This window comes from Plecotus auritus (genome assembly GCF_963455305.1).
Source record: "Plecotus auritus genome assembly, chromosome: 12".
In the NCBI taxonomy this organism is placed as follows: domain Eukaryota; kingdom Metazoa; phylum Chordata; class Mammalia; order Chiroptera; family Vespertilionidae; genus Plecotus; species Plecotus auritus.
Window position 1 is genome coordinate 25,711,926 of NC_137778.1, and position 26,171 is coordinate 25,738,096.

The 26,171-nt window shown below is 40.3% G+C and overlaps 1 protein-coding gene across 1 annotated transcript; it reads left to right on the top strand.

Moving 5' to 3' along the window:
- The first annotated feature begins 85 nt into the window (after nucleotides 1–85).
- On the top strand, nucleotides 86–24,845 carry CENPL (centromere protein L). The gene is made up of 5 exons (XM_080647964.1): nucleotides 86–594; nucleotides 11,918–12,079; nucleotides 15,279–15,530; nucleotides 19,052–19,594; nucleotides 20,797–24,845. Exons 2-5 carry the CDS (start codon nucleotides 11,921–11,923, stop codon nucleotides 20,866–20,868), a joined length of 1,026 nt encoding a protein of 341 aa, XP_080504090.1. The 5' UTR covers nucleotides 86–594; nucleotides 11,918–11,920; the 3' UTR covers nucleotides 20,869–24,845.
- The last annotated feature ends 1,326 nt before the right edge of the window (nucleotides 24,846–26,171 follow it).

Here is a 26,171-nt window from a genome sequence, read left to right on the forward strand (position 1 = left end):
TTAGATTGCTCGAACGTGCGTGCCCTCAGTAAAAATGGCGACCATAGTTGCTTCACTGACTTGGAATCGGCGCCGGGGAGGCTTCCGGCGTCGGGCCGCAGAGTGAGTCGGGAAACGATTTTAAACGAGGCGGCGGCTGTCGAGTAAATTGCGGATTTTCAACGGCGGCTTTTGGCGGCTGGGCTGGCCTGGCCTTGGCTTGGCACCCGAGGGGCTCAGGTGGAGAGTGCCAGGTGGGACACTCTGTCCCTTGCCCTTCCCCTCCGCGGGCGGAAGCCGACTAGGCAGGAACGAGGGTCGCAGAGCTTGTGGCTGGGTCCGCGGAACTGCCCCTCGGGGTGAAGTCGCAGCGCTTCCCCCGGCTTCCAAGGGAGCAGAAGTCTCCCTAGTGGGCACGTTTGTGTCCCTAGTGAGCCCGCTTGTGGAGCGCGAGGGAATTTGGGAGGGGCCAGTCCCTCCGGCCTCGCCCTTAGCTGCCATTTGGGCGGCTTTTTTACTTGAGGGGATTTCAGTCTCGGCGACGTGCTGGGTCCAGTTTTGAAGAATGATTCGTGAAGCCGGCGTGGGTGACAGCGTCATCACGGCACTTCCTTGGTAAGATGCTTTGTGTTGGTCCAGGCCTGGCAGTGAACTTGATATTTCTCCCGGTTGTGTGGTCGTTATCTTTACAGTATTGTGTGTTTCGGTGTATTTCACCTATACTGTCTCCCCAGCACCCGGCTGAGCCCTGGCGTCGGGGCGGTTGGCCTCGGGTCGGTGGCGATGGAGAAGAGCGGGAGGAGTCAGGATTCCTTCCTTCACAGATTTCCCATGAGAAAAACAACGACGTTGTTATTGTGTGTTCTGAACTACAGGTGCAGGAGGACTTGGCGGGAGAGCTAGCTGATTTTAACCTAATTTAAAAATTATGAAAACATTTAGTAAACATATATTACCTGGGTTTTAAGTTTTATTAATTTTACATACAAAATTATTTTTATATTAGTTTTAGGTGTACAATACAGTGATCTGACATTTGCATACTTTACAATGTGGTCATCTCACTAATTCTGGTAACCTGTGTCCGCGTGCCAATTTATCACCCATCCCCTAACCCCCATCTGGCAACCATCAGTTTGATTTCTTTCTGTGTTTTTGTCTTTTTTTTTTTTTTTTAGGAGGAGATTCCACATATAAGTGAAATCATATGGTACTTGTCTTCCTCTGACTTATTTCACTGAGCATAATGCCCTCTAGGTCCACCCATGTTGTTGGAAATGGCAAGATTTATTACATATGAGTAATATTTCATTGTATATATGTACCACTTTATCCATTCATCTATTAATGGACAGTTAGGTTGCTTCCCCATCTTGGCTATTGAAATGATGCTGCAGTGAACGTAAGGTGCAGATAGCTTTTCGAACTAGTGTCCGTTTTATTTTTTTAAAAAAATATATTTTACTGATTTTTTAAAGAGAGGAAGGGAGAAGGAGAGGGAGAGGGAGAGGGATAGAGAGTTAGAAACATCGATGGGAGAGAAACATTGATCAGTTGCCTCCTGCACACCTCCTACTGGAGATATGCCTGCAACCAAGATACATGCCCTTGACCGGAATCGAACCTGGGACCTTTCAGTCCACAGGCGGATGCTCTATCCACTGAGCCAAACCGGTTAGGGCTAGTGTCCATTTTCTTTGGAAAATGCTCAGCCGTTTGATTGCTCGGTGATATAGTAGTTCTGTGTTTAGTTTTTGGAAGAACCTCCATACTGTTTTCCATAGTGGCTACTTCAATCTGCATTCCCACCATCTGTGCTTGAGGTTTCTTCACATCCTCACCTGATATTGTTTGTTGGTTTGCTAATGATAGCCCTTCCGACAGGAGAATTGCTCAGCAATTCAGCGGGTTGATAGGTAGCTTACTTCCTTTCCCCCAGTAGGTGGTGCCGTAGGGTACGTTCCTATTTTCTCTGACCTGCTCTCCGTTCGCCTCTGGGATTGCTCGAAAATACCCTGATGGTGGGCGTCCCCTCTGTGACCCGCTGGGCTGGGTAACGGTGGGGCGGTGTGGTGGGGGACTGGTTTTGAGAGTTCCCAGAACTCCCTCCTTCCCCCCCTCTGTTTTTGGCTTTTCCGAGCTCGGGGGCCTGTGGAGGCAAGTTCTCCATCCAGTTATGGATGTTGGCAATGTTGTGTGTTTGCTGCTTCCCAGCCACCTTTACCGGGTTCTGCCGTTGGGGAGTGGGGAGGGGAGATGCTTTTTCCGTGAGGCAGAACGTGGGTACAAGGATGTATATGAAGATGGACCAAAATGAGTGTTACAGACTAGGTCAGTTGTCGGCAAACTCATCAGTCAACAGAGCCAAATATCAACAGTACAACGTTTGAAATTTCTTTTGAGAGCCAAATTTTTTAAACTTAAACTTCTTCTAACACCACTTCTTCAAAATAGACTCGCCCAGGCTGTGGTATTTTGTGGAAGAGCCACACTTAAGGGGCCAAAGAACCGCATGTGGCTCTCGAGCCGCAGTTTGCCGACCACGGGACTAGGTGATCCCGAAGATCCCTGTATATTACTGTATTAGTCTCCAAAGATTTTATAGACCATCTTGAAGGATTTTGGTAGACCCATCTAGAGGACCTTGGGGCATTCCCACCTCCCTGGAATATTTTTATTTTTTAATTTTAATTTTTTTCTTTATTGATTAAGGTATTACATATGTGTCCTTATCCGCCCATTGCCCCACCACCCCCCTGCTCATGCTCTCACCACCCCCCACCCCCCCCCCGCCGGGGTCTGTGTCCATTGGTTATGCTTATATGCATGCATACAAGTCCTTTGGTTGATCTCTCCCCCTTCCCCCACCCTTCCCTACCTTCCCTCTGAGATTTGATGGTCTGATCGATGCTTCTCTTTGTCTGGATCTGTTTTTGTTCATCAGTTTTTGTTGTTCATTATATTCCACAAATGAGTGAGATCACGTGATACTTATCTTTCCCTCACTGACTTATTTCGCTTAGCATAATGCTCTCCAGTTCCATTCATGCTATTGCAAATGGTAGGAGTTCCTTCCTTTTTTAAAAATTTTTTTTAATTTTTTAATTTTTATTTTTTTATATTTATTTATTTTTATTAAGGTATTATATGTGTACATATCTTACCATTGCCCGCACCCCCACCCCACTCCCATACATGCCCTCACCCCCCAATGTCCTGCATCCATTGGTTATTCTTATATGCATGCCTGCAAGTCCTTCGGTTGATCTCTTATTTCCCCCACCTCTCCCTAACCTTCCCGCTGTAATTTGACAGTCTGTTTGATGCTTTACTGCCTCTGTATCTATCTTTTTGTTCATCAGTTTATAATGTTTTTTTATTATCCACAAATGAGTGAGATCATGTGGTATTTTTCTTTCATTGACTGGCTTATTTCACTTAGCATAATGTTCTCTAATTCCATCCAGGTGCCTACAAATGGTAATAATTCCTTCCTTTTTATAGCAGCGTAGTATTCCATTATGTAGATGTACCATAGTTTTCTAATCCACTCGTCTGCTGATGGGCATTTGGGCTGTTTCCAAATCTTAGCTATTGTAAATTGTGCTGCTATGAACATAGGGGTGCATATATCCTTTCTGATTGGTGTTTCTAGTTTCTTGGGATATATTACTAGAAGTGGGATCACTGGGTCAAATGGGAGTTCCATTTTTAGTGTTTTCTTTTAGGAAACACTATACTGTTCTCCACAGTGGCTGCACCAGGCTGCATTCCCACCAGCAGTGCACGAGGGTTCCTTTTTCTCTCTGCATCCTCACCAGCACTTGTCATTTGTTGATTTATTGATGATAGCCATTCTGACAGGTGTGAGATGGTACCACATTGTCGTTTTGATTTGCATCTCTCGGATGATTAGTGACTTTGAGCATGTTTTCATATGTCTCTTGGCCTTCCTATGTCCTCTTTCGAAAAGTGTCTATTTAGGTCCATTGCCATTTTTTGATTGGGTTGTTTATCTTTCTTTTTTAAGTTGTATGAGTTCCCTGTAAATGTTGGAGATTAAACCCTTATCGGAGATAACATTGGCAAATATGTTCTCCCATGTAGTGGGCTTTCTTGTTTTGTTGATGGTTTCTTTTGCCATGCAGAAGCTTTTTATTTTGATGTAGTCCTATTTGTTTATTTTCTCTTGAGTTTCCATTGCCCTAGGAGCGGTATCGGTGAAGATATTGCTTCGCCATATGTCTAAGATTTTCCTGCCTGTGGATTCCTCTACTATTTTTATAGTTTCCCGTCATCTTACGTTTAAGCCCTTTATCCGTTTTGAGTTTATTTTTGTGTATGGTGTAAGTTGGTGGTCTGGTTTCATCTTTTTGCATGTATCTGTCCAATTTCTTCAACACCATTTATTGAAGAGACTGTCTTGACTCCATTGTATGTTCATGCCTCCTTTGTCAAATATTAATTGAGCATAGTGATTTGGGTCGATTTCTGGGTTCTCTGTTTTATTCCATTGGTCTATATGTCTGTTCTTGTGCCAGTACCAGGCAGTTTTGAGAACAGTGGCTTTGTAATACAGCTTGATATCTGGTATTGAGATCCCTCCTACTTTGTTCTTCTTTCTCAGGATTGCTGCAGCTATTCGGGGTCTTTTTTTATTACTGATGAATTTTTGGAGAGTTTGTTCTAGGTCTGTGAAATATGCCATTGGTATTTTAATGGGAAGTGCATTGAATCTATAGATTGCTTTGGGTAGTATGGACATTTTAATGATGTTGATTCTACTAGTCCATGAACACGGTATGTTCTATTTGTTTATAACTTCCTCTCTTTTTTTCCATGTCCTATAGTTTTCTGAGTACAGGTCTTTTACCTCTTTAGTAAGTTTATTCCTAGGTATCTTGATTTTTTTGGTGCAATGGTAAATGGGATTGTTTTTTTAATATCTTTCTGTAAGTTCACTATTGGTGTATAAAAATGCCATAGATTTCATGGCATTAATTTTGTATCCTGCTACATTGCTGAGTTCATTTATTAAATCTAATAATTCTTTGATGGAGTCTTTAGGGTTTTCTATGTACAGTATAATGTCATCTGCGAATAAGGACAGTTTTACGATGTCTTTTCCAATTTGATACCTTTTATTTCTTCTTGTCTAATTGCTATGGCTAGCACTTCCAGGACCATGTCAAACAGGAGTGGTGAGAGTGGGCATCCCTGTCTTGTTCCTGTTCTTAAGTGAAATTATTTTAGTTTTTGCCCATTGAGTATGATGTTGGCTGTAGGTTTGTCATATAAGGCTTTTATTATGTTGAGGTATGATCCCTTTATTCCCACTTTGCTGAGGGTTTTTATGAAGAAAGGGTGTTGGATTTTGTCAAATGCTTTTTTAAAAAAAATTTAATAAATCTTTATCATTCAGATTATTACAACTGTTCCTCTTTTTCCCCCCATAGCTCCCCTCCACCCAGTTCCCACCCCACCCTCTGCCCTTACCTTCCCCCCACTGTCCTCATCCATAGGTGAACGATTTTTGTCCATTCTCTTCCCGCACCCCCCACACCCCTTTCCCCCTGAGAATTATCAGTCCACTCCCTTTCTATGCCCCTGATTCTATTATATTCACCAGTTTATTCTGTTCCTCAGATTTTTTTAAAAAAATATATTTTATTGATATTTTTTACAGAGAGGAAGGAAGAGGGATAGAGAGCCAGAAACATCGATGAGAGAGAAACATTGATCAGCTGCCTCCTGCACACCTCCCACTGGGGATGTGCCCACAACCAATGTACATGCCCTTGACCGGAATCGAACCTGGGACCCTTGAGTCCGCAGGCCGACGCTCTATCCACTGAGCCAAACCGGTTTCGGCAGATTTTTAATTCACTTGATTTTTAGATTTATTTGATAGATATGTATTTGTTGTTCATAATTTTTATCTTTACCTTTTTCTTCTTCTTCCTCTTCTTAAAGAATACCTTTCAGCGTTTCATGTAATACTGGTTTGGTGGTGATGAACTCCTTTAGCTTTTTCTTATCTGTGAAGCTCTTTATCTGAGGTTTAATTCTGAATGATAGCTTTGCTGGGTAGAGCAATCTTGGTTGTAGGTTCTTGCTATTCATCACTTTGAATATTTCTTGCCACTCCCATCTGGCCTGCATAGTTTCTGTTGAGAAATCAGCTGACAGTTGTATGGGTGCTCCCTTGTAGGTAATTAACTGTTTTTCTCTTGCTGCTTTTAATATTCTCTCTTTGTCTTTTGCTCTTGGCATTTTAATTATGATGTGTCTTGGTGTGGTCCTCTTTGGATTCCTTTTGTTTGGGACTCTCTGCGCTTCCTGAACTTGTAAGTCTATTTCTTTCACCAGGTGGGGGAAGTTTTCTGTCATTATTTCTTCAAATAGGTTTTCAGTATCTTGTACTCTCTCTTCTTCTGGCACCTCCAAAATTCTGATGTTGGTACGCTTGAAGTTGTCCCAGAGGCTCCTTACACTATCTTCAAATTTTTGGATTCTTTTTTCTTATTGCTTTCCTGGTTGAGTGTTTTTTGCTTCCTTGTATTTCAAATCTTGATTCTTGTGTTCCTCTAGTCTGCTGTTGGGTTTCTGTATAATATTTTTTATTTCAGTAAATGTATGTTTAATTTCTAGTTGGTCCTTTTTCATATCTCTGAGGGTCTCGCTAAATTTATTGGCCTTTTCTAGGAGATTCTTGAAAAACCTTATAACCGTGGTTTTGAACTCTATATCCAATCATTTGCTTTCCTCCATTTCTTTCGTTTGTGATCTGTTTCTTTGTCTCTGCATTTTTTGCTGCTTGCCTGAGTTGGTAGGGTAGCTTTGTGTGCTAGGTTTCCTATATGACCCAGTGGGTCGGCCTCCCCAGTTACCTGAGATGGACATTCTTGGTGCACCCCTTTGTGGACTGTGTGTACAGCCTTGTTGTAGTTAAGTCTTGATTGTTGTTGGTATCACTGGGAGGAATTGACCTCCAGGCCATTTGGCTGTGAGGATCAGCTGTGTCTATGCCTGGAGAACTTCTGTGCTGGAGACAACCTTATGAGACAAGACTTGCAAAATTGCAAAAGCCTCTGTGCTCAACTTGGATGGGGCGGAGTCTCAGGGCTGAGCAGACAGTCTTGGCTTCCCGTTAGCCCTGCCCTCTGAGGCCCCTGGGTCTCAGTGTCCCTCGGTAATCGGTAATCGCTATAAGCACCTCTGAGAAAAAGCCGCCCTCGAGTTTTGCCTGCTGCCAGACAGTCCAGTTTCTCCCCCAATGAATCTGGATTCCCAGATTCTCACCCGGAACTGGAGTTCAGCGCAGTCGGGAGTTTCCGGTTCCCTCCAGCTAGAGAAAGCCAGCGGCACACTCAGCATCAGTCCTCTCTGCATGCACCTGCGCGCGCCCCTCCAGACCTCTGCCTTTCGCGGCTCCCTCAAGTCTCCACCTGACAGTCTAGACACCCCCTGCAAGAGCCTGGGTCCCCAGGGGCTTGCCCGGAACTGGGGTTCAGTGCAGTCAGAACTGGGGTTCTGATGTTGGAGGGAGTTTCCGACTCCCTCCCGCTAGGGAAAGCCAGCGGCAACCTCAGCAGTCAGTCCTCTCTGTGCGCACTCACGCACGCGCCTCCAGACCCCTGCCCTCTGAGGCTCCCCCGAGTCTCTGTGTGCCTTTCTCTCTATCTGACAGTCCAGACTCCCCCCCGTATGAGCCTGGGTCCACAGGGTCTCGCCCAGAACTGGGGTTCAGTGCAGTTGGAACTGGGTTTCAGTGCAGTTGGGAGCTTCCTTCTCCCTCCCGCCAGAGAAAGCCAGCCAGGCACTTAGCCGCACTTCCTCTCTGCACGTGTGTCTTTGTACCTCAGCCCTTTGCAGCTCCTCTGATTCTCTGTGAGCTTTTCTCTTTCCTTCTAGTTGTAGAATTTCCACTCAGCCAGCTTTCCTGTGGTTCTGGATGATGTCCGTTCTGTCTTTTAGTTGTAGTTTTGAAATTGTTGTGTGAGGCAGCAGTTTAGGTGCTTACCTATGCCGCCATCTTGGTTTCTCTCCTGTCAAATGCTTTTTCTGCATCAATTAATATGACTATGTGATTTTTATCTCTCCATTTTTTTATGTGATTTATCACGTTTATTGATTTGCGGATATTGTACCATCCTTGCATCCCTGGTATAAATCTTAGTTGGTCATGGTGTATGATCTTTCTGATGTAATGCTGGGTCTGATTTGCTAGAATTTTGTTGAGGATTTTTGGCATCTATGTTCATTAGGGATATTGGCCTGTAATTCTCTTTCTTTGTGTTGTCTTTATCTGGTTTTGGTATTAGAGTAATGCTGGCTTCATAGAATGAGCTTGGAAGTGTGCTTTTCTCTTGAATTTTTTGAAATAGTCTGAGGAGGACAGGTTTTAGTTCTTTGAATGTTTGGTAAAACTCCCTGTGAGCCGTCTGGCCCCAGGCTTTTGTTTGCTGGAAGCTTTTTGATGACTGCTTCAATTTCCTCCATAGTTATCGGCCTGTTAAGATTTTTAGATTCTTCCTCATTGAGTTTTGGAAGGTTGTATTTTTCTAGGAATATGTCCATTTCCTCTAGGTTGTCTAGTTTGTTGGAATAGAGTTCATAGTATTTGTTAACAATCCTTTGTATTTCAATGGGGTCTGTTGTTATTTCTCCTCTTTCATTTCTGATTTTGTTTATTTGGGTCCTCTCTCTTGGCTTCTTGGTGAGCCTGGCTAGAGGTTCATCAATCTTGTTTATCCTTCAAAGAACCAGCTCTTCATTTCATTGATCTATTTCTTGTTTGTTTTTTTTTTTCTCTATGTCATATATTTCTGCTCTGATCTTTTTTATCTTCTTCCTTCTGCTCACTCTGGGCTTTTCTTGTTGCTCTCTTCCTAATTCTTTAAGTTGTAGAGTTAGATGATTTATTACCATTTTTCTTATTTTTTGAGGTAGGCCTGTAGAGCTATAAACTTCCCTCTCAGGACTGCTTTCACTGTGTCCCATAGATTTTGGATTGTTGTGTTTTCATTGTCATTTGTTTCCAGGATGTTTTTAATTTCTTCTTTGATCTCTTTGGTAAACCAATCATTGTTTTATAGCATGCTATTCAGCTTCCAAGTGTTTGAATTTTTTTGATTGTTTTTATTGTAGTTTATTCCTAATATTATGCCATTGTGGTCTGAGAAGATGCTTGATATAATTTCAATTGTCTGAATTTGGAGAGGCTTTGCCTGTGGCCCAATATGTGGTCTATCTTTGAAAATGTCCCATGTGCACTTGAGATGAATGTATATTCTGTGGCTTTGGGGTGAAATGTTCTGAAGATGTCAATTAAGTCCATCTGATCTAGTGAGTCATTTAGGATTGCTGTTTCTTTGCTGATTTTTTGTCTAGAGGATTTATCCAATGATGTCAGTGGGGTATTAAAGTCCCCTACTATGATTGTATTATTGTTGCTCTCTCCCTTGATATCTTCCAGGATATTTTTCTGTATTTGGGTGCACCTGCATTGGATACATATATGTTTACCAGGGTTATATCCTCTTGTTGTATTGATCCCTTTTGTATTATGAAATGGCCTTCCTTATCTCTTGTTATGTCCTTCACTTTGAGATCTAATTTGTCAGATATAAGTATTGCTACCCCAGCTTTTTTTTTCATTTCCATTTGCCTGGAAGGTATTTTTCCATCTCTTCACTTTCAGTCTGTGTGAGTTCCTTATTCTGAGGTGGGTCTCTTGTAGACAGCATATATATGGGTCATGTTTTCTTACCCATTCAGCCACTTGATGTCTTTTGATTAGAGCATTTAGTCCATTTACATTTAAAGTTATTATTGAAAGGTACTTCTTTGTAGCCATTTTTATTTTTTGTGCCTGTGTTCCTTCTTCCCTTTTTATTTCTTCTTTTTACACCAGTCACTTTAGCATTTCTTGCATTGCTGGCTTGGTGGTGATAAACTCCCTTAGCCTTTTTTTTTTTTGTCTGTGAAGCTCCTTATTTTCCATTCAACTTTGAATGATAGCCTTGCTGGATAGAGTATTCTTGGATTCAGTCCCTTGCTTTGCATCACTTTGTAAACTTCCTTCCATTCCTTTCTGGCCTGATTTGTTTCTGTTGAGAAATCTTTTGATAATCTAATGGGTGATCCCCTTGTATGTAACTTTCTGTCTCTCCCTTGCAGTCTTTAAGATTCTCTCTTGGTCCTGAACGTTTGCCATCGTAATTATGACGTGTCTTGGTGTGGGCCCTCTCGGGTTCATCTTGTTTGGGACTCTGTGCTTGTATGACTGTTTTCTTCCCACACCAGGGAAGTTTTCTGACATTAGTTCTTCAAATAGGTTTTCTAATCCTGTTCCTCTTCCTGTCGTTCTGGCATCCCTGTTATTTGTATGTTGCTTCGTTTCATTGTCCCAAAGCTCCCTTAGGCTCTCTTCCTGTCTTTTAATTTTTTCTCCAATTGCAGTTCAGTTTGGGTGTGTTTTCCTTCCCTGTCTTCTAATTTGCTAATTTGGTCCTCCACTTCTCCTAGTCTACTGTTGAAACTTTCCATAGGGGTTTTTATTGCAGCTATATCACTCTTTATTTCTTCTTGATTCTTACATAAGTTGTTGATTTTTTTCATCCATCCAGTTTATGAACTCTATGACCCTTATTCTTTTTCTGACATATTGCATGCCTCCGTTTCACTTAGCTCCTTTTCTGGCGATTCCTCCTTTCCTTTGGGGGTTTATTTGTCTCCCCATTTTTGCTCTCACCGAAGGATCTAGGTGTTGAGTCATGCGGGGGCTGCTCCTCAGGTGGCAGCAACTCCTCGGGCAGCAGCTAGTCCTCAGGCAGTCGTGGCAGTGGCTGCTCCTCAGTTGGTGGCAGCTCCTATGGTGGGCGCTGCTCGCAGCAGTGGTGGCTCCTCTGGTTGGTGGGGGCAGGCTGCTAGCACAGCTGCTGCTCTTTGGATGAGGGTGTGCTGCTCACATGGCTGCTGCTCGTGTGGTCACGGCGCCCTGGGCTAAAGCATTGGGCTGGCTAGAGGGGAGCTTGCTTTGGAATTCACAGGAGGACCTTGAGGCTTTTAAAAAAATATTTACTTACCCCTGATCGCTCTTTTTACACACACGCACCCACCCCCAGCTCCCTTTCCCTTCCTTCCCTCCCAGGAATGAGGGAGCCACTGATATAGACAGAAGTGTATAACAGGTGTTTTGGGAAACAAGGTTAACAAAACCCTATACTTGAAATTGGATTGGGTTCAAGCATGATCTCAAAAGCGGTGAAATGGAAAAAGGACAGTTTAGATAGGGAATATAGTTGATAGGCAAAAACATGAAGACAAGAAAATGTGTACATCTAGGGAAAGTAGGAAGATAAGGACTGCTGAGTTATGAAAGATTTTTAAGTACAGAGCAGAAGAGTAGAATTCATCTTATTACTATAAAGGTTTTTGCACAGGTATCTAACAATAAAGTGCCATTTCTGAAGGATGATTACCCTTAGATATGGAAGAAAAGATTAGTTGTGGTAATAGAACCTGGCTAAGGAAGTAGCTTTGGGAATAGGTGACAGACTGTTGAAGGAAAATCTCAATAGAACATGCTTAAGGATCGCATGTTAAAGAATGAAAGTGAGAGACTACTTAAATTTAAGTTAACTTGGAATATTAACATATTAAAAAATGGACCTGCTAACTTTTGGAAGGAGAAGTATGGGAAGGAGTTGAATTTAGTTTTGAACATACTGTGTCTGAGTTTTCTGTCAGATATTCATAAAAATGGCCTGTAGCCAATGAGAAATACTGGACTTGGTTGAAAAGTCGAAATGGGAAGCAGGGAGGGGAAGGGAGAGAAAGAACTCCTTTGTAGTGAGCAGAGAAAGCATTGAAACTGTGAGCATGAATTAACTTGTTAGTGTTTAGAATTCTGGTTTTATTTCTTTTTATGTAGACCATGGATTCTTATGACACCCCAGAATCGACATCCTCAAGGCTTAAAGATCACTTTATAGGTGCCACCCCTCTGCAGAAGCGGTTGGAATCAGTCAGGAAGCTGACTTCATTTGTCCCGCCTTCACCTCAAAGGAAAATTCCCCAATGTTCACAGTTGCAGGTATGCTTTTTGTGTTCCTTTGTGTTACTCAATAATTGAGAATAGATGTGAACAAAACATCTCATTTTTTTGTTACTATTTCTAGTACTTTCAGTATTTTCTCCATCCGTCAGGTGATAAAATAAACGAGAAACAGCAAAAATAAAGTTATTCACACTGTTAGTACTTCCTTTGTTATGTCTTTTAAAGCCCTTTGATCTGGAACATTGCCACATTATTTCTTTGTCTTTTACAACATTGACATTTTTGAAGAGTATAGTTTTCTCTTCTCTTTTTAAAGTAGAATATGCCTCATTTTGTATTTGTCTGCTATTTCCTCACGATTAGGTTGAAGTTGTGTATGCTTGGCTGGGATATTATATAGGTGCTATTGTGTCCTGGGGGAATGACATCTGGTACCAGTTAGGTACTGTTAATTTTGATCACCCTGTCAAGGTATTGCCCAATAATTACTGTTTTAATTTCCTCTGCAGCTAATAAGCAGTCTTTGGGGAGACACTTTAAGATAATGCAAATATCATGTTCCTCATCAAAATTTACCCCTAGACTTAACATCCATTGATAATTTTTGCCTGACCCCATCTTTATCATGATGGTTGCAAAATAATGACTTTCCAATCTCCCTTTACTACGTATTTACCAATCAGATTTTGGCATTCTATTTTAAGCCCTTTTCTCCTCCATTTATTTATTGGAGACTTGAACTCACAAATTCCTGTTTTTTAAATTTTTGTAATTCATTACCAAGTTATTTGCTGTTTAAATTGGCTCAGATTTATCTGGTTGCATCATGCTCTGTTTTGATCATTCGCACACGACCCCGATGGTATAAAACATTAGTAATTTGTAATTTTACTGAAACATGAAATAAAGCCCTAGGCAGTTTGGTGTGTGGTTTTGAGTCACTTAGCTAGGAACCTGGCTATCAGTCACTCAGACCTTCCTGGTAACTTTGTTTTCTTAACACTGTTGTGTGCCCAGTATCTTTTGGGATATGAGAAAAGTTTTGCTTCTTTGTGAAAACTTTTTCTTTTTTTTTTTAATTTCTTGATTTTTTTTATAGACAGGAAGGGAGAAGGATAGAGAGTTAGAAACACCGATGAGAGAGAAACATCAATCAGCTGCCTCCTGCACACCCCCTACTGGGGATGTGCCCGCAACCAAGGTACATGCCCTTGACCGGAATCGAACCTGGGACCCTTCAGTCCGCAGGACGCTCTATCCACTGAGCCAACCGGTTAGGGCTGTGAAAACTTTCTTAAAGAAAAATTACTAGTGCTGGTAATGAAAGTGATGGTTCCTAACCAGTAAACAGAAACTGTATGTTAATTAAAGTTTGGAATGTCCAATTCAGTACTCCCTTATGCATATGATACAAATAATTTTGCCATGCCTTTAGCCTAGTAATAAGAAAAAACGTTATAACTTTTATATAAAAGTTTATAACTATTTCCATGAGTAATTTTGTCTGAGCAAATGTTTTTGTAAGTAGACAACTAGTGAAAGTTCTAAAAGATAGTGGTGAGACTATCTCAGGGAGTATGAATTGTATAGAAAAATTCAATTCAAGATAATACTAGGAGCTATAGATTGTCTGTGAAGACTCTTGCACAGTAATGACATAGTGCCAATATAGGTAAAGTGTTATTTTTTTAAATATATTTTTATTGATTTCAGAGAGGAAGGAGAGGGAGAGAGATAGAAACATCAATGATGAGAGAATCATTGATCAGCTGTCTCCTGTACACCCCCTACTGGGGATCAGTCCCACAACCTGGGCATATGCCCCTGGCTGGAATCGAACCTGGGACCCTTCAGTCCGCAAGCTGATGCTCTATCCATTGAGCCAAACCAGGTAGGGCTTTTGTTTTTGATGGTACCTGTGGTTCTAATAGAGCATGGCAAAAATACTCCCAGGTATCTTTTTATTTAATCTACCGAATTAGACATTGTGCCATAGGTTGGATTTACTGCCAGGCACTTTTAAAAAATTAATTAAATCCAATCAAATTAGTTGCTCTAAGAATAATTACTATTTTCAAAATCTATAACTTTTCTACAAGTGAAATTAAAATTTTCATCCATTAATATTTTTGAACACCTGTTCTAGATGGCACTGTTCTAAGTGCTAGAAGGTAGTAGTGAATAAAATAGACAAAATTCCTGATTTCATCGAACTCATACTCTAGTACAGCCGTGGGCAAACTACGGCCCGCGGGCCGGATCCGGCCCGTTCGGCTGTTCTATCCGGCCCGCGGAGCCGAAAGAGCGGAGGGTTCTCTTGCTCTCCCCTCCGCTCCTTTACTTTGAATTTATATTAGTTCACACAAACACTCCACCCATGCTTTTGTTCCGGCCCTCTGGTCCAGTTTAAGAACCCATTGTGGCCCTCGAGTCAAAAAGTTTGCCCACCCCTGCTCTAGTAGGAAAAATAGACAGTAAAAATCACACAAAGCCTATATAATAAAAGCCTAATATGCAAATTGACTGAATGGTGGAACAACCAGTTGGTGGGCGGCGGGGCCAGCGAGTGGGCGGCACCAGGCTAGCCAAGGCAGGTGCCAGCGGGCAGAGGGAGGGGATGGTGATTGGGGGGGCAGTGGTGACTGGCTGTGGCAGAGGGGCGATTGGGGGATGGGGCTGGCCGTTCACCGGCCTGTGCTGTCCCTCGATTGTCCCGCAGGTCATGCCCACAGAGGGAGGCCAGACTTCAGCTTAAGCCCGCTCCCTCGAGGGCCCCTGTTCTGCGAGAGGATGCAGGCCGGGCTGAGGGATGCCCCCCCCTCCCGAGTGCACGAATTTTCGTGCACTAGGCCTCTAGTATATAATATCAGATAGTAATAAATATAAAGCATGTTAGGAGTTAGAGAGTGACAAGTTGGAGTGGGTGCAGGTGCTACTTTAGGTACAGTGGCCTTTTGAGTGACATTTAGGCAAAGACCTGGTTGGAGGAAAGGGACAGGCCATGTGAACACCCATGGGGAGAGCATTCTAAAAGAAGGTAGAATAAAAGCAAAGGCCTGTTCAAAGATCTTCAGAGTCCTGTAAACTCCAGTTTGGCTGGAGTGCAGAGATCAGGTACCCAGCCATAGATTTGTATTAAATACTTAAAATACTATGATTAAATTCTTATTTACTAAAGTTTCCTAATTCTTAAACTTCATTTGCTGTGATTTTTATTTTTTTTTTTTGTTTTTAGGAAGATGTTGATCCTCAAAAGGTTGCATTCCTTCTACATAAGCAATGGACTCTGTATAGTTTAACTCCCCTGTATAAGTTCTCCTACACTAATCTCAAAGAGTACTCTAAATTTCTGAGTGCGTTTATTGTTGCTGAAAAGCAAAAAGGACTTGCTGTGGAAGTGGGAGAAGACTTGAACATCAAAGTGATTTTCTCTACTCTCCTGGGAATGAAAGGAACACAAAGGGACCCTGATGCATTTCTCGTCCAGGTATAGTATATAGGCAATACTTGCTTGCTAGGGAAAAGAATCTGCATTGTCTTGGTTTGGACATTGTGCTAATTCTTACTGTTTTTGAAATTCTTAAGCTTGTGATTTATAACTTCTTATGTCTTATTTGACCAAATTTAAAGTAGATAATGACCAACTTAAAAAATAGTTTTTCCTTATTACTTCAGGATGGGGCAATACAGAGTAGGTTTACAGTTGTGAGTAGTGATACAGTTTATTCTTGTATTATTATTTATTAATTATTGTATTATTTTCCATATGAACAACTGTAAACCTACTTTTGCCCCGCCCTGTATAATCATGTTTATTTTAGAAAACCTAAAAATACATCAAGTACAAAAAAAGTTTAAAAACCACAGTTCAACATCTTGGTATACATCTTTTTGGTAGTAGACAATCTGAATAGGCCTATATCTATTAAAGAAATTAGATCAATAATTAATAACCTTCCAAAATAGAAAGCACCAGGCCCAGATAGGTTCACTGGTGAATTCTACCAAGCACTTAAGGAAGAAAATAAACCAATTATCTACCTTCTCTTTTAAAGGATAGAAGCAGAGGGAATACTTTCTAACTCATTCTGTGAGGCCAGCATTACCCTAATACCAAAACCAGACTAACATGCTATAACAAAAGGAAACTACAAATCAATATCTCTCATGAACATAGATACATCCATTTATCTATCTGTATGTATTAAAAATTGGGATCATATTGCCCATACTTATTTGCATTATGGCTTTTTTACTAATAACTAATGTTGAAGATAATTACTCATACCATTAGGAATTTTACAGGTTTATGGTTTTTACTGGGATTAAATTCATAGACGTAGAAGTTAACAACAAAATATGTAACTTAGCCCAGCTTGTGTGGCACGATGGTGATCTGAAGATCTTTGAACAGGCCTTTGTGTGACCTATGAATCAGGAAGTCACAATTCCATTCCCTATCAGGGCACATGCCTGAGTTATGGGCTCGATCCCCAGTGTGGGGCGTGCAGGAGGCAGCCGATCAATGATTCTCTCTCATCATTGATATTTCTCTTTCCCTCTCCCTTCTCTAAAATCAATAAAAATATATATTTTTAAAAAGTAACTTATTTTTACATTTTGTGATACAGATCAAGTTACTCTCAGAAATGAAACCTTTTACATTCCTTCCTATGTGCAGTGTATAAAAGTAATATAACTAATTTTTGATTCAGAAACTGAATTTTATTCATGCCTGTTACTTCTGTTTCATTTATCATCTTAGTCAGTGATAAATGAAATTCTGAAACAGTTGAACAGACCTAATTTGTTTATTTGTTATATATCAGAGGTCAGCAAACCGTGGACTGCATGGTCAAGTCTGACCCATGGCTTATTTCTGTAACTGAGATTTTATTGGAGCAGAGCCCCTTTCATTTGTTTATGAATTTTCTATGGCTGCTTTGTGCTACAATAGCAAAGCTGAGTATTTGCTATGGCCCACAAAGCCTAAAATATTTACTATTTGGTCCTTTACAGAAAAAGTTTGCTGAGCCATGGTATAGGTCATGGTATTTCAAGATGTCTAGGATTAGATTCAGCTGCATATGACAGAAAGCTTAAATAATAGCAAATTTAACGAGTTAGAGGTTTATTTATCTTCTAAAGAGTTGTACGTAGGTAAGCTATTCAAGGCTGGTATGTATATGCTTTATGATAGCCTATCTAATAAAGAGGGAATATGCAAATTGACCCTCACACTGTCGCAGAATGGTGGCGCCCACAGCCAATAAGGAGGGAATATGCTAATTGACTGCCCTGCACTCAAAGATGGTGGCACCCACAACCACAAGATGGCGGCGCCCAGTCCTCTTAGCTCTGCTGGGGTGGCAGGCGTAGCAAGGTTGGGCCAGCCCCATGTGCTTGCCTCCAGAGTCCCCCAGTCCCTTCAGCCCCCCAGCCACCCAGGGCCGGCCCGAGGCGCAGGCAAGCCTTGGATGGCGGCTGCCCGAGCCTCAGGTAACCAGGGCTGGTCAAGGCTTGCGCTGCTGGCAGTGGCAGCAGCAGAGGTGTGATGGGGGTGTCGCCTTCCCCTGATTGCCGGGTTGCCTCCCACCCCTAAGGGGTCCCGGACTATGAGAGGGGGCAGGCTGGGCTGAGGAACCGCCCCCCCCCCTCCCCTGCCAGTGCATGAATTTTCATGCACCGGGTCTCTAGTTATTAATAATAGGCCCCTTCTCTTTTCTCTTTCATAGTTGGTGTGTGGCTTCCATCCTTAAGGTGACTTTATAGCAGGCATCCTCAAACTATAGCCCGCGGGCCACATGCGGCCCGCCGAGGACATTTATCCGGCCTGCCAGGTGCCGCTGCCTGTCCTGCTTAGCAGCCGACTCGTCCCGGGCCCACAGTGCGCATAGGAATTTGTTCATAGTTTTTTTTTTTAAACTATAGTCCGGCCCTCCAACGGTCTGAGGGACAGTGAACTGGCCCCCTGTTTAAAAAGTTTGAGGACCCCTGCTTTATAGTCTAAGATGGCTCTTGGAGCTCTAGATACATGCAAGTTTCTGGCAGGAATTAGAAGGAAGATGGGAAGGGCCAACAGGATGCCTGCCACCGTGTAAATCTTTAATGAAACTTTCTGAGACCCAGAAACTTCTCTTTATTTTTTGTTGTTGTTGTTAATCCTCACCCAAGGATATTTTTTCATTGATTTTTAGAGAGAGTGGAAGGGAGAGACAGAAACATCGATGTGAGAGAGACACATCAATTGGTTGCTTCCTACATGCATCCTGACTAGGGCAGGGATACCTGCAACTGAGGTACATGCCCTTGACCAGAATTGAACCTGGCCCTTCAGTTTGCAGGCTGATGCTCTATCCACTGAGCCAAATTTTTAAAATATATTTTTAATGATTTCAGAGAGAGGAAGGGAGAGGAAGATAGAAACATCAATGGTCAGAGAGAATATTTGATCAGTTGCCTTCTGCACACCCCCTACTGGGGATCGAGCCCACAACCCGGGTATGTGCCCTGACGGGTAACCAACCATTACCTCCTGGTTCTAGGTCGATGCTCAACTCCTGAGCCACACTGGCTGGGCTCGTTTGCTTTTCAATGTTAAATTTTTTAATATTTAAAATTTACCTAAATAAATGGAGCCCTAGTAAAATCCTCACCTGAGGACATTCTTAGAGTTCAAGCACATTGCATTTGGTGACCTTTTACTGCTCCTGAAGTTGAGTTTTTTCCCCCCCTGATACTGTACCTGGTTGTACCATATTGGTATCCTTTATTTTGCATTTTGGTTGTACAAAGATCTTGCCATATACCATGTCTCTAGTGTATAAGAATATTAGGAAAAAGGTCAGTGAACCTGATAAACCCTAATAATGATTAGGGACACTGTTCTTTGTTTTTTCATAGGTAATATAATGTCTTAGTTTTAAATGTACTAATTAAATTTGAGGTGATGTAATTTAGGAGTAAATATACTTTTGAACTTAATGAATCTGTTTTCTTTCTTTGTAGATTCTGTCAAAATCTCACTTGCCATCTGAGAACAGAGAAGGTAAAGTGCTGTGGACTGGTTGGTTCTGCTGTGTATTTGGAGACAGTCTTCTGGAGACTGTTTCAGAAGATTTCACCTGTCTACCCTTATTCCTTGCTAATGGAGCAGAGACTAATACAGCCTTAATTGGAACCTGGTTTCAGAAAACTTTTGACTGTCATTTCAGTCCCTTAGCAATCAATGCTTTTAATCTTTCCTGGATGGCGGCTATGTGGACTGCATGCAAAATGGACCATTATGTGGCTACTACTGAATTTCTTTGGTCTGTACCGTGTAGCCCTCAAAGTCTGGATATTTCTTACGCCATACATCCGGAGGATGCAAAAGCTTTGTGGGACAGTGTCCACAAAGCTCCTGGGGAAGTTACCCAGGAGGAAGTTGACTTGTTCATGGACTGCCTTTGTTCACATTTCCATAGGCATTTCAAAATTCACTTATCAGCCACAAGATTGGTTCGCGTTTCAACATCGGTAGCTTCAGCACATACTAATGGAAAAATAAAGGTTAGTTTGGACAAATCTAGTTACATAATTTTTCTAACTGTTGCATAGTTTTCAAAATGTGATTGCATTTTCCACATGGACTAAATACATTGAATGTCTGCCAGTAGATTTTATTTTATGCTTTATAAAAGATTTATAAAAATTTTAGCCTTTTTGATTCAGCTTTTTTTAAAAAAAAAATTGATTCTTAGACAGGAAGGGAGAGGAAGAGAGAGAAACATCAATGTGAGAGCAAAATATTAACCGACTGTCTCCTGCATGCCCCCTACTAGGGATTGAGTATGTGCCATGACAAGAAATCTAACCAGAAGCTTTTCAGTGTACAGGATGATCCACAACCAACTGAGCCATCCTGGCCAGGGCTTGATTCAGCTTTATTATGGAAGGATACTATGTGTTGTGTGCTACAGATTTTGGAAATAATATGAATTACTCTGTAGTAACTTTGAAACTTTCAATATAGTTTCTTGTCAAACTTTGACATAATAATCAGATGGATTTTGTTAGATAAGGAAATTATAGCCAGAAACACATAACTAAGATAATTGTCTTCATATTTTAGGCTTTTCTATCCTTGCTGGAAAAGAAGTAATAGAGACATTGTTTTACTGTTTATGAAATCCTTATTAGAGAAAGTATCAAAAACCAATTGAAAGTAGGCCCTCAAGTATATTAAAATATATTAATATACAACCACCATAAACACTCAGTGAATACTGGCTTTGTCACTGTGCTAGGAATTTAACATACCTTAATTATAATCTATATTAGCCAGGTTTCTGCCATCTACTTTGTTTCTACAAGATACTTTTGGAATTCATATATATTATATTCCTTTGAGAAGAAGGAAGCTATGGAACCTCCTTCTAGAAAATGTAGATACTCAATGTGTATATAAGTTCAAGGGGTTCAGAGATGCCCTTCCTCCCCTCACTCCTTAGGCAGAGAGTTAGCCCGAGCATGGAACTCAGGATAAAGAAGAACCCTAGTCTAATTACTTCTAAGCGCCATTGACCATAGTTGTAAATTTATTAAAGTCTTCATTAGATAAAATTTACTTGACTTAGAGCAGCAATGCTTTGGTTTCATATTCATATCTTAGCTTGCAGATAGGGAATTTAAAATAAGCCTGGAATATTTATCAAATACATACTGCTTTATTATCATAATTCTATTTTAAATGTCCCTTTTTTTCTTTTCAGATTCTGTGTCAAAAGTACCTTATTGGAGTGTTGGCATATTTGACAGAACTGGCAATTTTTCAAATTGAGTGAGGCCTTGTGGGGATCATAAGTCATGGATTATATACCTTTTTTTCATTGATTATTTGACTAATTGCTATGCTGAGAAGCGACTGCAGGAGAAATGGGCATCCATCTCTGCATCTGTTTCCTCACAGTGCCTTTGGAGGTGCCCAGTAGAAGCCAAGAAGGATCTAGAACAGAAGGTGGTAGGGGATGAACCACAGCTAGGTGCTTCTATAATAGTCGTAATGATCAGAGGTGCCAGTCTCTAGAAAATGCTGAGTTGTTACTTGTTGACCATCTTTCTAAAAAATATGTAATGTTTAGTATGTCAAACGTTTAGGATTCAAATGAGATAGCTCTAATATTTAGTATTTCTGATTTGGGTCTCTAAAACTTTTAGTTCCTTGTAAGCATTTTAGACTTGCATTAAGAGAGAATTTCTGTCTTGTAAAGACATTTTCCTAGCACTATTTTGCTATAGAGAGCTAGCAATCAACAAACCCTCTGCAAAGGAAACTAAAAATGAATATGGATTTTTTAAAGCCACTAATATGCTTCTGTTTTTAATATTATTCAGTTCTTATTGAAATGTTGAATTAAATATACTCACTTTTAAAATGAAGCAGTGTGTTTATCAGTATTTTGGTAACAGATGTTTAATGTTTCAGGAATGGGAAGTCATGGGCTTTTTCTCTAGCACAAAGGTTAGAAACCAACAATTACAGAGAGTCATACAAATTGTACATTGGAAAGGCAGAGATTTTCTTCATTCCTTTAGCACAGTGCTTCGTAAATATCTGTAGATAAAATAAATGAATTTTAACCAACTCTTCCATTTTGCAGATGAAATCTACCAACTTTAGAGATTTGCCCTAGCGGTTATGTCTAAATCTCTTCTTTTTACTAACTGAGCATAGAAAAGTTTTGTTTTACTTTAGAAACCGTGTTTTTATAATAGGATATTATTCTAAAAAAAACACAAGTTCTGGAGTGTGGTATTGTTTTATATTAGGAACAGGAGATGTAGTAGAAAAAGTATAAACTTGGGAGTCAGACATTCATTCATTCAACTAATAATAAGCTCCTACTATATACTTAGAATTATATTGGGTAATAGGAATATAGTAGTAAAGACAAAAAAGATCCCTACCCTGTGGAAATTATATTCTAATGGAGGAAGGCAAAAGATAATTTCATATGGAGATAAAACACTATAAAGAAAATAAGGCAGTGAGGTGAGAAAAGGGTGAGTGGGATGGGCCTACTTTACTTACCATTGTCAAAGAAGGGCTCTCGAGGAAGAGACAGGGGAGCTGAGTCCGGAGTGAGGAGCAGGAACCAGCCACGTGAAGATCTGAGGACGAGTGTGCTAGGCAGGTGACACTGCAGGAGCGAAGGCCTTGGGACAGGTAAGGGCTCAGTTTGAGGAACAAAGGGAATGTATGGCTGGGCACATGGCTTCCCAGAAACGGCGACATTTTCCAGCGTTTCCCAGAAGTCTCTAAGTTCTGACCTATATAATGGAAGGGTTAGGTAGAGCTTCCAGGACTCGTCCTTAAACCATAGCAGCATGTACCCCTTGCTCTTTTCTTCTTCCAACTTTGCTGCTTGGCACACATGTAATGACTGGTACTCTAGCTGCTCTTTTAGGTCACAGGGACGAGGGTCAGGTCCCAAGGACCGAGGAACATGGCCTGGAAGGAGTTTGTGCCCTGAGGACTTTTTTTAAAAAATCTATTTTTATTGATTTCAGCCTCCTGCATGTCCCCTACTGGGGATCGAGCCCGCAACCCGGGCATGTGCCCTTGACCAGAATTGAACCCAGGACCCTTCAGTCCGCAGGCCGACGCTCGAACCACTGAGCCAAACCTGTTAGGGCCCTGAGGACTTCTTGAAGCTGAACCCTGTACCAGCCTTGGGAGGTCTTCCTTCAGACATGTGTGTCAGAGAAGTAAACTTCCATCTTGTTTTAAGCTATTGCTGTTTGGGTCTCTTGCTCATAACCAAACCTAATCCTAATACCTAGAGACGGGATTCCTATCATCTCAGTTTTCATAGGTACTGTGAAGAAATTGGATTTTATCCTAAATGCAATGGGAAGCCCCTGAAGTTTTTTTTTTTTTTTTTTTTAAACATATTTTATTGATATTTTACAGAGAGGAAGGGAGAGGGATAGAGAAGCTAGAAACATTGATGAGAGAGAAACATCGATCAACTGCCTCCCGCACACCTTCCACTGGGGATGTGCCCACAACCAAGGTACATGCCCTTGACCGGAATCGAACCCGGGACCCTTGAGTCCGCAGGCCGATGCTCTATCCACTGAGCCAAACCGGTTTCGGCAGCCCCTGAAGTTTTTAAGCAGGAGAGTAATATGACCCACTTTATATTTTATAAGGTATTGAATAAATTGTAGGTAGACAAGAGTGGAAGAGGGAAAACAGGTAAAGAGGTGTTAGAAATGGTACAGACTCTATGGAGAAGTTAGTGTATAGTATGCTCTCTTTTATGGAAGGAATAGAAGAATGTGTATTTCCTTATGTTAAAAAAACAATGGAAGGGACAAGTCAAAAACTAATAAAAGTGGTTACTAGTAGGAGAAAGGAATTGGGGAGAGGAGACAGGAATGAAAGTTAAGGCTTCTCTGAATGTTCCATTTATAGTTCGGAACCATATAAGTGGTTTCTATAGCTATAAAACAAAATTAGATCCAAAAGGGGAAAAAAGCAATCCTTAAAATTGAAAACAAATGAACCTAATATATATTAAGTTCATGCTATAATCACTCAGAATTACTTTTAGTATGTTTACTACTATTTTGACTGTACACTGTTAGTGGTCTATATCCTAGGAAAAGAAGAGCAGCAAAGGAATATTAAATTTCATTCAGTTATACTTTTATTAATAATATTGGTATTATTTTACCACTATTTAAAATAAGATGAAACATGTAATTATAGCAATATTAGAAACCAAGATTTACATGTAAAAGATACACAATTATAAAATTGGGTAAGCTAAGTAGAAACTGTACTACTAAATTTTAATTGGAAATATCAGAATGAGCTCATTTATTTTTGAAATGCAAAAAGTTTTAAATGTTGATTAAGTCTAGTTTATCAATGTTTTTATTCTTTTGCTGTCATATCTAAGAAATCATTGTTTAATCTAAAGTCCTGAAGTTTACTCTTATGTTTTCTTCTTTGGATTTTATAATTTTAACTCTTAACTTTAGGTCTGTAATCCATTTTGAGTTCACTTTTATGTGTGCTGTGAGGTAAGCATCCATATTTATTTGACATATGGATATCTTTAGTCCAGCACCATTTATAGAAAAGATTATTTTCCCATTGAATTGTCTGTCACCTTTCTTAAAAATCAGTTGGCTATAAATGTTTATTTCTGGATTCTCCACTTTATTTCATTGATTTATAATATGTCAGTTCTCATGCCTATACCACACTGACTTGATTACTGTAGATTTGTAGTGTTTTTTTAAAAATCAGGAAGTATGACTTTTCTAGCTTTTTTCAAGGTTGTTTTGGCTATTCCGGTTCTTTTGCATTTTTATAAGAATTTTAGCATTTGTTGGTCAATTTCTGTAAAACAGTTAGCTTTGATTTTGATAGTGATTGTGTTGAATTTGTAGATTTGGGGAGTATTGTCATCATAATTATATTAAGTCTTCCAATCTATGAACGTGGGATACTTTTCCACTTACCTTTCAAAATTTCCTTCAACAAAGTTTTATAGTTTCCAGTATACAAATATTGCACTTTGTTAAATTTATTGCTAAGTATTTTATGCTATTGAGAATAGAATTGTTAATTTTATTTTTGGACTGTTTGTTACTATTGCACAGAAATACAATTGATTTTGTATATTGCTCTTGTATCCTATGGCCTCACTGAAGTTTACTTTAGTATTTTCAGTGAATTCCTTAGGATTTTCTATATACAAGATTGGTGTCATTTGTGAATAAAGCCAGTTTTATTTTTTAATTGCAATCTGGATGTTTTACATTTCTTTTTTTGTGCTAAATTGCCGTGGCTACTCTTCAGTATAAGAACTAGAAATGGTGAGAAAGTACGTCTTGTTCCTGATGGTAATGGGAAAGCATATTTCACTATTAAATGTGATGCTAGCTGTAGGTGTTTCATAGGTGTCCTGTCAGGTTAAAGAGGTTCTCTTCTATTCCTAATTTGTTGAGGGGGTTTTTATGATGAATGGATGTTGAATCTTGTGAAGTTTATTTTTCTGTATCTATTGAGATGATTCATAACTTATTACTCAAAACTACACTCTTCACTTCTGGTTTCTAGTTTCATATGGAAGGAGGTTGTAAGTTGCCACTTGTTAGGAAAGCAACAAGTAAAAAGGTGAACAGATGGAAAAGTCAATGACTCTTTTTAGGTCCCTAAGAGAGGGGAGGACACAGGACAAACTGGTGCCCCCAAGACTGTAGAGACAAACAGGTGAATACAGAGAGTCATGTTTACTGGAGCAGACTACATGGGAACCAGAGCCAGAGGTAAGCAAACCAGAACTGTAATTGATGAAATGCTGGAGGCTCAGTGTGGAATCTGAGAGTTAAAAACCCCAGTGGCCCAGTTAGAGTTGTGGAAATCACTATGCAAGTAAGTTGTAATAAACCTGGCTCCAGTGAACACTGGCCAGTAATGTAGTTAGTTCCTGGGTCTCTGTTCTTGAATCACAGCCATATAAATTGTTCCCATTGGGGAATTCCCTATTTATGGCAAGTCTCACCTCTAGAATTTTCTTATCATTCTTCTCCTTTTCTTCCAATATAGGTAATATTAGAGCCTTGAGAAATAGGTGATTTTGCCTTGAAGACTGGCTGTTAATGATGCAGTACTGTAAGGATCTCATATTTATACTTTTTCAACGTTACTAACCAGTTAAATAAGGTTTGTTAGCGTATGCCGTTTCAGGTCAGCCTGCAGGGGCAATGGGGCTCAGGAAGAAATGGAGTGGGAGTTTGGGCAACTGATTTCTGATGTTGGTTTTATCATTGCCTGTTTAAGGAAGGGATTCCTGGGTTTTCAGTCTTAAAGCAAAGAAACAAATGGGTCTGGAATAGATGAATGTTGAATCCTTCTAGCTCCAAATTCTGTGATTCTAAGTTCTATACCAGAAAACAAGTGTAGTGGTTAGGTAATATATTAATATAAACACTGTTATATATTACACTTTTTATATAAAATCTTTATAAAATAACATCATTCTAGCTAGCAATCCCTTTATTTCAGGTTTATTAACTTTATATAAAGGAAATTTAAATGATATAGAAACAAAAGACACAGGCATTA

Bases quoted from the DNA above. Each gene is read 5' to 3' on its own strand.
- CENPL (XM_080647964.1), top strand. From the start codon at position 11,921: ATGGATTCTTATGACACCCCAGAATCGACATCCTCAAGGCTTAAAGAT. The intron at 15,531-19,051 runs GTATAGTATATA...CTTTCTTTGTAG, and splicing joins CTGATGCATTTCTCGTCCAG to ATTCTGTCAAAATCTCACTT. The intron at 19,595-20,796 runs GTTAGTTTGGAC...TTTTCTTTTCAG, and splicing joins ATACTAATGGAAAAATAAAG to ATTCTGTGTCAAAAGTACCT.